The following is a 17,576-nucleotide window of genomic DNA, read 5'->3' on the forward strand; positions in this document are numbered from 1 at the left end:
CCTGCCCACCAACCCCATCCCACTATTTCCTATTGTCTTTATGGAGCAAAGCACAATAATATGCTCGAGCCCAAGATTTGTAATTAAGTATTCTTTAAAAAATGCTTAAAAGTTTAAAATGTTTAATAATAATAATAATAATGCTTAAATGTTTAAAAGTCACCCTCAAAAATAGGGACTTTGCTTTATAGTCTCCAACTCTCAAAGAAGGCAGTTAACAATGGTTATCCATGACGCCTGATGTGCTGGGCCATCTTATTTTCTTATTTTAATGCCTACCTTTAAAACAACCTAGGTTATGTGAGTGTGCAGTTAGACTTATGTCCCAGTGTTCTATGACAACAGCTATATTTTAACAAATGACTAATAAGTTGGATTGCCTTTGTCTTGTGGATACTGAGGCACTTCAGTCATAGATGCTCAATGCCACCTTACTGACCCGCTTTCTTTCTAGCTCAGACAACTGACTTATTGTTTAAAACTACAGGCCAGGAAAGCCATAAACTTGTTGCATATGTATTTAAACAATGGCAACAAAATGAACTGGATGCTAACTAATGAGATACCAAATCAAACAAAGAAAAATCAATCCTTAAGTTAGGCCAGTCAGCAGAATACACAGAATAAAAAATATGAATACAAGGAAATAAAACATATGCTAGTAAGGAAATCTAATGACAGACAATAAACCACACTCAAAACTGATAAATTGGGAAACTCCTTTAAATAAAAGGCTTTCCCATCAAAACAACGTCAATTCTCAATTCAAAGTAGCTGCACAATTACTGAGAGTACACATAGCACCAAATACAATAAAGAAAAGGTAAGCCCAGGCAATGATTTTCTAAGCATGATCTGAAACTTCTGAAAATCCTCTAGAACTTGACTCTTGTTTAAAATGTGAGTGCTGATGTCTGGATTAAGTTCTGAACCAGAAAAAGGCAAAAAATGGAAGCAATTGGGAGAACTTTATTATTAAAGTGAGCTTAGTGCTAAAAAGTGTCAACTGCCATATGAGAACAGTGGGTCATGTTATCACAATGCTGGCCGCTGGCCTGCCACTGACAACTTGAATAACCAGATTTTAAGGTTGGCTGGTTCTGGCCCAAGGTAAGAGAAGCTGCCTCCAAACAAGTGGAAAACATATATTGGAGAGTAGAGAATATTTAGGGCAGCGGTGTCCAATCTTTTGGCTTCCCTGGGCCACACTGGAAGAATTGTCTTGGGCCACACATAAAATACACTAACAGCTGATGAGCTTAAAAAAAACAAAAATCACACAAAAGAATCTCATATTTTAAGGAAGTTTACAAATTTTTGTTGGGCTGCATTCAAAGCCATCCTTGGGGGCATGCGGCCTGTGGGCCATGGTTTGGACAAGCCTGACTTAGGACATATGAAAACAGGCGGATGGATTGTCTGTAACTATACCTGCAGTGAAAAGTTAAAGAACCTATGGCTTAAAACAACGGTCCCCAGCCTTTCTGGCATCAGGGACCAGTTTTGTGGAAGACAATATTTCCAAGGACAGAGGGTGCATGGTGGATTGCGGATGGTTTCGGGATGATTCAGCACGTTACATTTACTGTGCACTTTATTTCTATTATTATTACATTGTAATATATAATAAAATAATTGTACAATGCACCATAATGTAGAATCAGTGGGAGCCCTGAGCTTGTTTTCCTGCAACTAGACGGTCCCATGTTGGGATGATGGGAGACACTGACAGATAATCAGGCATTAGATTCTCATAAGGAGCACACAACCTAAATCCCTCGTGTGCAGTTCACAACAGGGTTCACGCCCCTATGAGAATCTAATGCTGCCATTCATCTGACAGGAGGCGGAGCTCACAGGTAGTAAGGCAGGCAATAGGGAATGGCTGTAAATACAGATGAAGCCATGCTTGCACGCTGCTCCCCGCCTCCCTATCCCCGCTCCCCGCTGGGGTTCCTAATAGGCCAAGGAAGTATACACCTGGCCTAAAACAGATTTGGAAAATATCAAAGTCCAGAGGAAATCCCAGGTACAAGATAAGGTGAATTTAAATGACAGCTTTCCTACAAAATTAAGCTACCATAATTTGATCATTGGCATTGTGATTTCCTTGGTTATAATACAATATTATAAAAATTAATAAATTTTTAAATATTCAAAATTATAAATTTGTAGCTTATATGGGTAATTTTTATATTCAAGATATATGTTCTCATCTTTGACACTCGAAACAGGCATGTTCCCATCCTTGACCCTCATTATAGGTAAGGGTTTCAACATTTAAACCAAAACAAAATTATTTGAGATCTCTCTTTTTTTATTTTTGAGACCGAGTCTTGCTCTGTCACCCAGGCTAAAGTGCAATGGTGTGATCTCAGCTCACTGCAACCTCCACCTCGTGGGTTCAAGCGATTCTCCTGCCTCAGCCTCCCAAGTAGCTGGGATTACAAGCATGTGCCATCACGCCCGGCTGATTTTTGTATTTTTAGTAGAGATGGGGTTTCATCATGTTGGCCAGGCTGGTCTTCGAACTCCTGACTTCAGCTGATCCACTTGCCTCAGCTTCCCAAAGTGCTGGGATTGCAGGCGTGAGCCACCACGCCCGGCCTGAGATCTCTCTTTCAACTGCTTCTCAGAATCCAACTGAGTTATTTCTACCAATAAGGATGAGAGGATTTACCACTGTTTCTCATGTCTAAGGCATCTATTGAGGACTAAGACAAGCTTAAATAGAAGCAAGATACAAACGTCTTCCAGTTGGTGTTTTACTAGATGAGTACATACTGAAATACTTTTTTTTTTAAAAAAAGGGAAAACAGTATTAACCATCTACCAAAGCTAAGTTAACAAAATGAAGACAACAAAGATTATCCAATATCAGAGTCTTAGTCCTTCAAGTGTTCATTTAGAAAATTGCACAAAGTAAAAGAATTACATAATTTTCAAATTAGTAACTTACTGATTATAATGGTAGTCTTCACATTTGTGTTTTAAGTGTTTTAATGACATAAAAGCTTATATTTGAGTACAGATGGTCTTTTGTCATCAAGGCCACACATTACAAGTCTGAAGAAGCAAGTGATCTCTCTCTAAAATTTTTTGAAAGAAAACAACAACAACACAAAATCAGTGCCCAAGAGTCAACTCAGCACTGGCTCAAAATACCATCTGCCTTCTTCTTGCTCTCTCTCACATCTCAACTACCCTAGACTCAAACAATACTTTTTTACACAAATTCAGACTTCATATTTAAAGGATGTGCAGTGTACTGGCGGAGTGAGACTCATACGTTCAAATTCTCATTCTGCCACTAATGAGCAGAATGACTCAGGTAAACTATTAGGCTGATGCAAAAGTAACTGCATTTTTTACTATTACTTTCAACGGCATAAACATACGTAGTCTCTATGTTCCTCATTTCTAAAATGGAAACAATAATGGTATATGTGTAAAAGGTTGTCATGAGAAGACTTCATCTATCTAAAGCATATGGAACTCAGTAAGTGCCTTATTCAATAAGTGTTAGTTAATATTAACTTATCATTAATGTTTTTACTAAATTTTATCTTCCACTTAGTCTAATGTTCCCTTATGCAATCATCTTTTTCCATCTTAATTCAGTCAGCGAATTAGTTATCCTTTCTTTCCTTGCCATTCATAAGTTCAAAAACTTGCCATGTGATTATCATAGAAGCCAACATCATCCAAGTTAAACAGGCTACAATCAAATCTACAATGTCAGTAATGTCAGTTCACTCACTAATAATCTTTGGGTATTCCTTTGCAGTACAAAGCATATGCAATTAGATAAAGCATCACAATGTTACTGGAGGAAAAGGTAGTATAAATATTTACATATACATTTCATTTTTCAGGAAGAGAAATGGAGTCTCAAAGGCTAAATGATATCTGTATGTGATAGCAGCATTTTAATGCTTTTATTTTTCAACTAATAAGCAAGGTAACTTGCCCTATACGTTTTAAAGGAAATTCAAGGACAAATATATATAAATATAACCTATGCTCTGAAGAAGAACAGTACTCATCAAACATAATGAATTAGTACTTTTTGCCCAGAGATCATGCTCATGCTCAGTAGCATAAAGTATACTGACTTCCATTATAATTGCTGCTTTATAGGTAAAGGGAAAATCCACATATTTGAGCAAACTTGAATGTACAGCATTAATACATTCAAAACAATCTTAAGAAATTTCTAAGATTACATCATACTAATGAAAATTATCCAGCAACAACAGTCTTTCTCCTATAGCCTCCCTTCCCCATGTACCCACCCAAGACTCAGAAAAGATGTTCTGAAATGACGTTTTAAACAAGATGCTCCTATTAAAAACAAAACAAAAGCATCATTCTGCATTGTTACACATTTGATATTAAACTTTCCACAAACAAGGCTGTGAATAATCAACTTCAGCATCACTGTCTATACACTTATGTTATTTTCCTGTTCAGCTTACCAGAATCACTGTTTATCAAAACACCAAGAGGATCTGCATTTGCCTCAGGTGGACCTTCTGGCTTCAAATTACACAAGTGATTGCCTGATCCAGTGACTGCTCTCTGTCTAGCATTGTCATTTTTCCATTTGTGATTCTTGCCAGGACTTCTGATCTCTGCCATTTGTGAATGTCTGGACATCCCCTTCATCTTTCTGGAGTAAGAAAATTGCAATTTTTAACAGAAAAGGCACTGACCTTCCAAGAAAATTTTGAAAAAGACTACTAAATACAAAAGAAACTTAGTTGTAAAATTGATCACTTGTAACCTAGTACATTAAATAGACCAAAATAAATTCCAGTGACTTCCAAAGACAGGGAAGCCTATGATAGAACTTTAGAAGGACAGCAACCACAATATACCACACCTTATTGATTCTACACTGCAAATTTCTACCCATATTGTTATCCTTCTGAAATTGGGCTGCATAGTATCATCATTAAAGGCCAATTTAACTGGCAGCATTGTTTTAATTCTTCTATTGTACATGAAAGTGTTTTTTTTTTTTTGAAACAGTATCTCGCTCTATTGCCAGGCTGGAGTGCAGTGACATTATCTCAGCTGACTGCCACCTCCACCTCCCACATTCAAGCGATTTTCTTGTCTTAGCTTCCCAAGTAGCTGGGATTACAGGCACATGCCACCACGCCCAGCTAATTTTTGTATTTTTAGTAGAGACAAGGTTTCACCATGTTGCCCAGGATGGTCTCGACCTTCTGACCTCGTGATCTGCCCACCTCTGCCTCACAAAGTGCTGGGGTTACAGATGTGAGCCACCGCGCCCAGCTGAAAGTGTTTCTTAGAGTTTATAAAGTATGTTCACTCTTGTCTACTCATTTTATTTTCTTTTGAGACGGAGTCTTGCTCTGTCGCCCAGGCTGGAGTGCAATGGCATGATCCTGGCTCACTGCAACTTCCACCTCCCAGTTTCAAGTGATTCTCCTGCCTCAACCTCCCAAGTAGCTGGGATTACAGGCACCTACCATCAGCCTGGCTAATTTTTGTATTTTTGTAGAGACAAGGTTTCACTGTGTTGGCCAGGATGGTCTCGAACTCCTGACCTCAGGTGATCCACCCACCTCGGCCTCCCACAGTGCTGGGATTACAGGCATGAGTACACCGGCCTTGTCTACTCATTTTTAAGGAGTTAAAGTTTCTGAAGCATTTACAAATATGCCTTGTTTGACCTTCATGAACCCTCTGAAATAGGTAAGACAGGTACTATTTTTTCTACTTTATAGGCCTATCACAACACATAAGCTATTGCAATTTCACAGCCAGCTCAAATCAAGTGCCCTCTCAACAGCCACAACTACTTTCAGAAAGCAAGCAAGTATTGGCCGGGTGCGGTGGCTCACGCCTGTAATTTCAGCACTCTAGGAGGCCAAGGTGGGCGGATCACTTGAGCTCAGGAGTTCGAAATTACCCTGGGCAACCTTGTCTCTACTAAAATAAAAAATAAGCTGGGCGTGGTAGCAGGCGCCTGCAGTCCCAGCTCCTCGGGAGGCTAAGGCATGAGAATTGCTTAAACTTGGGACGTGGAAGTCACAGTGAGCCGAGATTGTGCCACTGTACTCCAGCATGAGCAAAGCAAGACTGTCTCCAGAAAAAAAAGAAAAGAAAAAGAAAGCAAGTATTTATGTGAGCATCTTCTAACTTAAACTATGTGTGTGTGTGCAGGGGCGGGAAAGACAGTTAAAAAAAGGTTCCTTTGTAGTAGACAATAACATAAGGTATTCTTTGGTGGAACTGAGTTTTCACAAAGATAGGTTTCTGACAGTTTGTCATTTATTGGGCAAAATTCATTTTTCTTTTTTTTTTTTTTTTTTTTTTTTTTTTTTTTGAGACGGAGTCTTGCTCTGTAGCCCAGGCTGGACTGCAGTGGCCGGATCTCAGCTCACTGCAAGCTTCGCCTCCCGGGTTTATGCCATTCTCCTGCCTCAGCCTCCGGAGTAGCTGGGACTACAGGCGCCTGCCACCTCGCCCGGCTAGTTTTTTGTATTTTTAGTAGAGACGGGGTTTCACCGTGTTAGCCAGGATGGTCTCGATCTCCTGACCTCGTGATCCGCCCGCCTCGGCCTCCCAAAGTGCTGGGATTACAGGCTTGAGCCACCGCGCCCGGCCCATTTTTCATTAATAATGGAGGATGCAATAAACAGATTAATTAGAAATCTGCATCTAAATCTCAATTTTGTCACTTATAGGCTGTGTCTGCTGCACAAATATTTGTATGCCTAAGCCTGTTTATTCCTTTAAACAGAATGGGAATCATAGGGACATAGAATTAATATACAGTACTTCACAGTTAGAGCAAGATAACACATTAAGCCTAATGATAGTTTACTATCATAACATTTTTGAAATAATTTGTTAAACCAACATGTTTAATTTATGTATCTGCAAATCTGCAACCCAGAGATTATTAATCCCTTTAGGGTCATAATAACCCTGGGAGAATCTCATTATAAAAATTAATATATAGGTATAATTCAAATTTTGCAGAACGCCATGGACCAATCTCCAGCGTCCATCCACAGATGTCAGGCTAAGAACCTAACAGTGTCAGTGCAAAGAAAACAGGTCTAGTTTCTGCCTCTGGCCCACTGGCCCCATAAGGATAATGAAGAGATGCCACTTTCCTTGAGCTCCCATTCACAGATGCCTTCCCTGTATCTTTTCTCTTATAGCATCTGACCACAGCTAGCTTGAATGATCATCATTAAGGTATTCACTAATAAGTAATGAGTTAAAAAGATCCTTCACTAATGACATTTATAAGACTTAACTGAGAAAGCAGTGTATCTGTTATTTGTACTCTATTTCACCTTTGAGGGAGTAGTTCTGTTATACCACTTGACAATCATTTGAAAGGAAAAGTTTATTTAATCAACCATCTAAAAATAGTTATAAAAGGTATAATGTAAATAAAAATGTAGATGTACATAAAATGGAGAGATTAAGGAATAAAAAAAGATTCCATCCAAAAGAAGGCAAGAAAGGAACAAAGAACAAATTAAAAACCCAACTATATTAGGAATTACATTAAATGTAAATGAACTAAGCACTAGTTAAAAGGCAAAGATTTTCAGTTTGGATCACTAAGAAGACAAAATTATATAATATATAGGAGATACACTTTAAATATAGAGACACAAAAAGTTTAAAAGGAATAGGTTGTTGAAAACACGATCCTTTCGGCACTGCATTATACTGCCAGATTTATCGTAAGTTAGGTGATTGATTCTCAGTGGATCTGTTTGTGGGCTCTATTCTGCTCTATTTATCCTTGGACAACAAGACACTATCTTCATTACTCTAGCTTTCTTAGTTGTTGTTCTAGATCCTTTGTATTTTCATATGCAATCATGTGCCACATAATGACATTTTGATCAACAATGGACCACATATATGACAGCAGTCCTATAAGATTATAGCAGAGCTAAATAATTCCCAGTAATGTCATATCATCATAAAGTAAAAAATCACTTTTACAAAACAATTTAGTGTAGCCTATGTGTACAATGTTTGTAATGTCTTAGTGTATAGTAATGTCCTGGGCCTTCACATTCACTCACCACTCACTCACTGACTCACCCACCCAGGGCAACTTCCAGTCCTGCAAGTTCTATTCATGGTAAGTGTCCCATTCAGGTATATCATTTTTTACTTTTAATGGTGTATTTTTACTGAAACTCTTCTATATTTAGATACACAAATACTTAGCATTGTGTTACAACTGGATACAGTAACACATGGTATGGGGATGTAGCCTAAGAGCAATAGGCTTTACTGCACAGCCTAGGTATGTAGTAGGCTGTATTATCTAAGTTTGTGTAAGTATACTCTATGATGTTCATAACAACAAAATTGCCTAACCCGTTTCTCAGAATGTATCCCTGTCATTAAGTGACACACTGTAATTTTAAAGCTTATCAATCTCCCCCATCCCTCCTCCACCTAAATAAATAAATAAATAAATAAATAAAATAAAAATAAAAACTTGCTGGAATTTTGACTGTAATCAATTAGATTTGGGGGAGAATTAAGATAATTATACTGTTTTCCAGTCCATGTATATTGTATATTGCTCCATTTATGCAGGCCTTGAATTTTTCTGAGCAATATTTTGCAGTTTTGAGCGTAGAGTCTTGCAGATCTTTTGTTAGGTTTATTCCTAGGCATTTGATACTATTCTAAATGGTATCTTTTAAATTTTCACTTTTTAATTGTTTGTTGCTACTTTATAGAAATAGAGTTGATTTTTAAAATATTGATTTTACATGTATTTGGCAACCTTGCTAAATTCATTTATAAAAGTGGTAACACTGGATATCCTTATCTTGCTTCTAATCTCAGGGGAGGTGGGGGAGTGATCACTACTGCACCATTAAGTATGATATAGCTATAGAGTATTGATAGATATCCTTTATTAGATTAAAGAAATTATTTTCTATTACTAGTTTGCTGATATGTCTTTTTTTATGAACAGGTGGTACATTTTATCAAACTGTTTTCCCTACTCATTAAGTTAATAGCATTTTCCTCCTTCACTGTGTTAATGTGATAAATAAACATGCTCCTGGAATGCTCCTGGTCCCATTTAGTCATGATGTTTATCCTTTTTACATACTGCCAGATTTAATTTGCTAACATTTTGTATAGGATTTTTGTCTCTCTGCTCAAGAGTTGTGCTTGTTTCAAAATTTTCACTTTACATATTTTAAAGCTATATTACTAGACACATACAGATTTAGAATTGGTATGTCTTCTTGTTGTTGCACTGACTCTTTTAACATTACAAAATATTCCTATTTATCCCTAATAACATATCTTGCTTTAACATCTATTTGGTCTGATATTAATATTGTTGTACCAGGTTACTTTTGGTTGGGGTCTGCATGGTATAACAATTAGTGCTGGATCAACTGTAATTCATACGTGAAAAAATTTTAAAGGTCCTTAACCCCTACACTATGTACAATAATTAATTCTAGACATATACCAGAATGGCAAAGCAATAAATCTTCTAAAAGAAAACATAAAGAAATAGCTTTATGATCTCCAAGTAAGCAAATATTTTTTAAGGCAGAATACACACAGCACTGACCATAAAAATAAAAGATGAATAAATCAGACTTCATGAAAATTGCAACTTTTATTTATAAAAGACACCATTAAGAACTTCTGTTTCTGGCCAAAATAAAGTAACAGGGACTGAATTTATCCTCCTACCTGAAATAACCAAAAAAATTAGCCAAAATGAAGAAACAACAGTCTCTATGACATAGGACATCAAGCAATAAGAGCAGTGATCCCTGAAAGACGGAAAATAAACGAATAGTGAACGCTGCAACTGCCCTTGCTTACAGCCTTAAGCGTTTCCAGACTGCAGAGAAGAATCCAGATGGGACCTGGTAGAATCCCTCAGGTGAGGAACTAGAGTTGAGACACCAGAGAGAGCAAGACATCTAGAGCTTGCAGGATGTACCTGAGAGGAGAAAACTACAGAGAGAGAGAGAACTCTAGAGATTTGCAGAGGATTTACCCTGGACTATTTAGCAGAAGAATGATCAGCATGTATTTGTCAGGAAACTACCCAAAGTTGGGGGAAAAAAACCATCCAAAAGCATCAGAGTTATCAGCACCTCATCTTCACTCGGAGTCATATACTAGGTCCTGTTTGTACCTCATATTTCGTAGGGCATGGGGTAAGATACCCAGTAAGATCTTACATCAGTAGTGAGTAGTTAGGTTCAGACTACACACTGCTCTGGTTTCGTCTACCAAATCTTAAAAGCAAGACCCAGAAGGATCAAACTGTTTCTAAGTAACGCAGTTGTGTTCCCAGAAAAAAGTTCAAGAACATTTATAGAAACAACAAAAATATACAGCACCTAATGTGGTTTGGTTGTGTCCCCACCCAAATCTCATCTTGAATTGTAACTCCCACAATCCCACATGTCATGGGAGGAACCCGGTGGGAGGTGATTGAAATATGGGGGTGGGTCTTTTCTGTGCTGTTCTTGTGATAGTGAGTGAATGAGTCTCATGAGGTCTGATGGTTTTAAAAAGCGGAGTTTCCCTGCACAAGCTCTCCTCTCTCTGCCTGCTGCCATTCACAGAAAATGTGACTTGCCCCTCCTTGCCTTCCTCCACAATTGTGAGGCTTCCCCAGCCACGTGGAACTGTAAGTCCAGTTAAACCTCTTTCTTTTGTAAATTGCCCAGTCTCAGGTATTCTTTATCAGCAGGGTGAAAATCGACTAATACAGCACCCAATAATGTAAAATTTCCAGTGTCAAGTATCCAATAAAAAATTACCAGGCATGGGGCCAGGAGCAGTGGCTCACACCTGTAATCCCAGCACTTTAGGTGGCAAAGGTGGGCAGATCACGAGGTCAAGAGATTGAGACCATCCTGGCCAACATGGTGAAACCCTGTCTCCGCTAAAAATAAAAAAATTAGCTGGGCATGATGGCGCATGCCTGTAGTCCCAGCTACTCGGGAGGCTGAGGCAGGAGAATCACTTGAACCCAGGAGTCAGAGGTTGCAGTGAGCCAAGATCACGCCACTGCACTCCAGCCTGGGGACAGAGCGAGACTCCATCTCAAAAAAAGAAAAAAAATTACCACGCATGCAACAAAGCAGGAAAATATAACACAAAATAAAGAGAAATATCAATTAAAAGGTGATCCAGAAACAACACAAACATTAAAATTAGCAGGGAGAAATTAAAAGTTACTATAACTGTATTCTTTATATTTAAAAAGTTAAGTAGAGATATAAAAGAACCAAACCAACCTTTTTTTTTTTTTAACAAGACAGAGATTCATTCTGTCAATCAGGCTGGAGGGCAGTGGCACAATCACAGACCACAGTAGCCTTAAATTCCTGGGCTCAAGTGACCTCCTGCCTCAGCCTCTCGAGAAGCTGGGACTACAGGTGTGTACCACCATGCTCAGCTAACTTTTAAATTTTCTTGTATAGAGAAAGTCTTGCTATGTTGCCCAGGCTGGTCTTGAACTCCTGGGCTCAAGCACTCCTCCCACGTTGGCCCCCCAAAGCACTAGGATTACAGGCATGAGCTACCATGCCCAGCCCAAATCAAACGTCTAAGAATAAAAACTACAATGTCTGAGACATGCAAAATTACATTGAGACAAAATATACATACACATGAGACTAATGAAAGATTAGACACTGCATAAGAAAGATTAATGAACATGAAGGCATAGCAATAGAAATGATCTAAAATGAGACACAGAGGAAAAAAAGTTTTAAAAAATGAAAAGAGCATCAGTAAGCGATAGGACAACTTTAAACAGCCTATTATACATGTAACTGGAGTCTGAAAGGGAGAGGAAGGTAGAGAAAAAACATTTGCAGAAATAATGGCCAACATTTTTCCAAATCTGATAAAAATTATAATCCAAGAAGTTCAACAAATGCCAAGCACAAGAAACATAAAGAAAACTATACCGAGACACATCATAAATTGCTCAAAACTGGTGATAAACAGAAAAACCTTAAAAGAAGCCAGAGATAAATTGATATAGATAAAAAAGATAATAATGACAACAGATTTCTCATTGAAAACAATGATAATGAGAAGACAATGGAATAACATCTTTAGAGTACTATACATTTGAAAAACTGTTAACTGATTACATATCCTGCAGAAGTATCTTTCAAAAAGGCAAAATACTTTTTCAGACACACAAAGCTGAAACAAGTAATTCCCAGCAAATTCTCACTACAAGAAATATTAAAGGAAGTCCTTCAGACAGAGGAAAAATGACATCAGATGGAAAGATGGAACTACACAAAAGAAGGAAGAGCCCTAAAAATAGTAACTACATAGCTATCCTCACTATCACTGACCAATCCTCGGCTTTAATGGAGCCTTGTCAAGATCAGCAGATATGCCTGACTCCTAGCTGATCCCAAATATCTGAGCAATGAACAGTTATTGTTGTATAAAAAAAGGAAAAAGGATATCCATTAAGACAATAAAAAGACAAGCCACATATTGTGAGATGTATCTGCAATACATATACTCCAAAGTAAGATTTGTATCTGAGTACCTGACTCTTACAAATCAGAAAAGCAACCCCAATTAAAAACTGGTCAAAGGCTTGAACTGGTACTGCACAAGAGAATATTCAAATAGTCAATAAGCGTATGAAAAGGGATTAACACCATAAGACAGGAGGAAAATGTTACGACAAGAGGAAAAGGTGTAACTTACCAAGCACTGACCAGGACACAGAGCAATAAGATGCATTTAGTAGAAGTGTTAAACTGGTTCGACTACTTTGGAAAACTGGCCATATCTATTAAAGCTAAACATATGGATACCCTATGACCTAGCATATTTATATGACCAATGAAAATGAGCCCTATGTAAACAAGACAGGTAAAAGAATGTTCAAAGTAGCTTTATTTATATTAGCCCATATAACCCAAATGTCCATTAACAGTAGAATACATATATATTCTCACAATTAAGTTCTATACAGCAATAAAAACAAAACATTTTACAACTATACACAACATGGATAAATCTCACAAAATAATTTTGGGCCATAGAACTCATACACCCAAGAATACATACGATATAATTCCATTTATCTACAGTTCCCAGAACAGGTAACATAATCTATGATGACAGAAATCAGAAAAGGGGTTACCTTTGTGGTGAAGCATTGAACAGCGGAGGGCTTAAGAGAGCTTCATGAGGTGAAGAAGTTACGTACATTCACCTGTGTGGAGGTTACATGGATGTATGGGATGGGAGGGGTGTATGTGTATATGTGTATAAAAATTCCTCAAGCGCATTTAAGATTTCTATATTTTTCATATATTATAATGTACTTCAATAAAAAATGAAATGGAAAAAATTCTTAAAACTTCTATGAAAGTGAGGGAGTTAGGGGGGGAAAATAGCTCATACATTGCTGGTGGGAGAGTAAACTGGTCCAGCTCCATAACAGATATTCGGTAGTATATGTGAATATTACAGATACACATAACTCTTTGACTCAGCAAATCAATTTCTAGTAATGTATCTTCAGAAATACTCATATGTAAAATATTGTTATGTATAAGGGCAATATGAAAACATTTTTTATTAACAAAAGGTTGGTAAGAACTTAAATGTCCATCAACAAGAAGCTAATTTTTAAAAAAACGACACTGTGGGACATCCTTAAGCTTCCTACACATCCTGTTTTTGTTTTTGTTTTGTTTTGTTTTTAAAAGAGACAGGGTCTTGATCTGTCATTCCGGCTGGAGTGCAGCAGCACCCATCTCCAACCTCTGGGCTCAAGCGATCCTCCTGCCTCAGCCTCCCAACTAGCCGGAACTACAGGCACATGCCACTATGCCCAGCTAATTTTTCTGTTTTTATTTTTGTAGAGACGAGGTCTTGCTATGTTACCCAGGCTGGTCTTGAACTCCTGGGCTCAAGTGATCCTCCCTCCTTAGCCTCCCAAAGTTCTGGGACTGCAGGTGTGAGCCACTGTGCCCAGCCACATCCTTAAACAATGAGGTTTGTTACACATTAATGTGGGACAATCTCTAAGTATACTGCATGGCTAACAAAGCAAATATAGTATCAAAAAAAGGAGGGGAAAGACTGTATCTATCATCTACCTGCTGTATAGACATCAGGTATCTCTGGAAGGATAAAATGGATCGCCTCTGGGAGGAAACTAATTAGCTGGGAGACAAAGATTGAAAGGTCTTATTAATTATCTATCCTTTGAAAACCATATGAATATAGGGTAATCCTTATTTTAAGATATAACTATTTGTGCTATCAGGTTGGTGTTAAAAAAAAGATAAATTGATCTTTTTTAAGTAAATAAGTTATAAAAGCAAAGATTTCAGAACTGAGTACATAAGGATTTTAAGATTTTGATTTGTGCTCCTTTTCATTATTCATAAGCATGAGGAACTTACCCATACTGTGTTGTTGTCAATACTGCTCCTCTCTTTTCCTTTTCAAGTTTTAACTTCTTCTTTCTTTCAATATTGGCCAGAGTCGGATAGTTTCTAGAAAATAATAAAAGTTCATTATAATATGGCTTTTACAGTACAACTTTAAATAAGCAATCAAGCAATTGCTGAATTTAGCAATTTTGTTTAACAGCTAACACAGCAAATTATAAACCTTTAACTGCTTCTACAATTTTTTAAGAGGGAAAAAAGTACTTATAACAATGTTACTCAAAGTGTGGACCAGCTGCTGATCCACAAACTTTGCTAGCAGTCTGCAACTAGATAAGAAGGGTACACCGGAATTTAAATCAAATATACAATGTGCTCAAACTGATCTAATTCATTTATATGGCATGTACCTATAAATACTGCTTTAAAAAAAGTTTAAGTCTATTCAATTTATTCTAGTAACTACCTTTTATTTCTTTCTTATTTATTTATTTATTTTTGAGTCAGAATCTCACTCTGTCACCCAGGTTGGAGTGCAATGGCACAATCTCAGCTCACTGCAACCTCAGCCTCCCGGGTTCAAGCAATTCTCTTGCCTCAGCCTTCCAAGAAGCTGGGATTACAGTCACCTGCCATCACGCCCAGCTAATTTTTGTATTTTTTTGTAAAGACAGGGTCTCACCACGTTGGCCAGGCTGGTCTTGAACTCGTGACCTCAGGTGATCCACCCACCTCAGCCTCCCCAAATGCTGGGATTACAGGCATGAGCCACCACACCTGGCCAAGTCTATTCAATTTCTTATGCAAATACATGCTAGGTATATCGAAATTACCAAGATGAGGAAGAGACAGTTCTCAAAAAATATACAGGCCAGGCATGGTAGCTCACGCCTGTAATCCCAGCATTTTGGGAGGCTGAGGTGGGCGGATCATTTGAGGTCAGGAGTTTGAGACCAGCTTGACCTACATAGTGAAACACCATCCCTACTAAAATACAAAAATTAGCCAGGTGTGGTGACAGGCGCCTGTAATCCCAGCTACTTGCGAGGCTGAGGCAGGAGAATCGCTTGAACCCAGGAGGTGGAGGTTGCAGTGAGCAGAGATCGTGCCACTGCACTCCAGCCTGGGTGACAGAGCAAGACTCCCTCCCATTAAATAAATAAATAAATAGATAAAATAAAAACTATACAGTCTACCAGGAGAATAAGAAAAACACACAAATAGCGATAACATAAGACAAAAGTACCCCAAAGGGTATAAAGATTTGTGCAGGGGATGGTGTGGAACGGAAAGACTATATCTAATTGGAAAAATCCATAAAGAAAAGAAATGAAAGAAATTGGTCTTAAATGGTAACAGAAATGAGAGTGTGCTAAACAGGCCAAACAATGCAAACAAACCAAGACTTCAGAAAGTGAAAGAGGCTGGGCGTGGTGGCTCATGCCTATAATCCCAGCACTTTGGGAGGCCGAGGTGGGTGGGTCACTTGAGGTCAGGAGTTCGAGACCAGCCTCGCCAACATGGTGAAACCCCATCCCTACTAAAAATACAAAAAATTAGCTGGGCATGGTGGCAGATGCCTATAATCCCAGCTACTCAGGAGGCTGAGACAAGAGAATTGTTGAACCCAGGAGGCGGAGGTTGCAGTGAGCTGAGATCACGCTACTGCACTCCAGCCTGGGTGACAGAGCAAGATTCTGTCTCAAAAAAAGCAAAAACAAAAAAAGTGAAAGAGATATCTGGAACGGCCGGGCGCGGTGGCTCAAGCCTGTAATCCCTGCACTTTGGGAGGCCAAGACGGGCGGATCACGAGGTCAGGAGATCGAGACCATCCTGGCTAACACGGTGAAACCCCGTCTCTATTAAAAAATACAAAAAACTAGCCGGGCGTGGTGGCGGGCGCCTGTAGTCCCAGCTACTCGGGAGGCTGAGGCAGGAGAATGGCGTGAACCCGGGAGGCGGAGCTTGCAGTGAGCTGAGATCCGGCCACTGCACTCCAGCCTGGGCGACAGAGCGAGACTGTGTCTCAAAAAAAAAAAAAAAAAGAGATATCTGGAGAATGACAAGTAATTAATATGGTAGGAAACAGTTATAGGCAATCAGACTGGAAAGGAAGACTCAGGCCAAAATATGCCTTGAATACCAAACTAGAAAGTTTATATTTAATTCAGCAGGTGATGGAGAGCCACAGAAAGTTATGAACAGGGAGAGATATGTACAAGGCAGTGATTAAGATGAAATCTGACAGAAGTGTGCAAGATTAATTGCTTTGTTTCTCTACACAGCTGTGTGGAGATGCAGACAACAAACTTTCAGGGTGAGGGCAATAGATTCCAGGAGTATCAAAAACACAGAAGGAGGGGAACAGCTCTCTACTACTCAGTCTGGCTGCTGATCAGAGTAAGTTTTGAGAAACATCAACAAATGTTTTCTGCCATTGCTTCTAGGACACTTCTCTACTTTCTTCCTATTTTTAATAATTTCATTACTGACTTGAATAGCACAGACAATATATAAAGCCTATGGGTGGGGCATACTGAAAGACAGGAATGGAAATGACATTGGGTAAGTAGTTTAGTAATCAGAAAAAAATGCAATGAATTTCAATGAGGACAGTGTGAAGCAATATATATCCAGTCAAGAAAAATAGACTCAATAAAAAAAGATGATGAATGTACAAACTATAAATAAACATAAAAGGAAACAATCAAGGTCATAGGAGATAAAAATCTGACAGTCAGTCAGCAATATATGACTACATTTTTAGAAAGCAAACATAATCTAAGGTTATATGAAATAGACTCTGGCACTTGTATGAGTGTGAAATCTTCCTCCAGGATACTCAAAAGCAGTCAGATACTCTCAGGGTACTGTTTCCAGTTCTGTACTTCCAAACTAAAGGAACGCCAAGGAAAAAAAAAAAAAAAAGACTTGGAAGGGATTCAGAAGAGACTCAAGGATGATTAATAGGATGAAAAATAAAACCTCCAAAGAAAGATGAAAGGAACTATTTGCAGCCTTTAAAAGAAGATGAGAAGTGACAATAAAAATAGTTTTACAGAGAGGATGGTCCAGTTGTTCTCAAACTGAAGAGAATATGCAGAAGTA

The 17,576-nt window shown here is 38.3% G+C and overlaps 1 protein-coding gene across 1 annotated transcript in view; it reads right to left on the bottom strand.

Moving 5' to 3' along the window:
* NUFIP1 (nuclear FMR1 interacting protein 1) overlaps positions 1–17,576 on the bottom strand; it is a 52,842-nt gene that overhangs the window by 13,232 nt on the left and 22,034 nt on the right. The window contains exons 6-7 of the mRNA XM_007960317.3: positions 14,481–14,573; positions 4,479–4,672 (exon numbers count right to left, since the gene is read on the bottom strand). Of these exons, the coding sequence (XP_007958508.2) occupies positions 4,479–4,672; positions 14,481–14,573 (287 nt within the window). The remainder of the gene's footprint in view (positions 1–4,478; positions 4,673–14,480; positions 14,574–17,576) is intronic.

The sequence above is a fragment of the Chlorocebus sabaeus genome, chromosome 3, assembly GCF_047675955.1.
Source record: "Chlorocebus sabaeus isolate Y175 chromosome 3, mChlSab1.0.hap1, whole genome shotgun sequence".
Classification (NCBI taxonomy): Eukaryota; Metazoa; Chordata; class Mammalia; order Primates; family Cercopithecidae; genus Chlorocebus; species Chlorocebus sabaeus.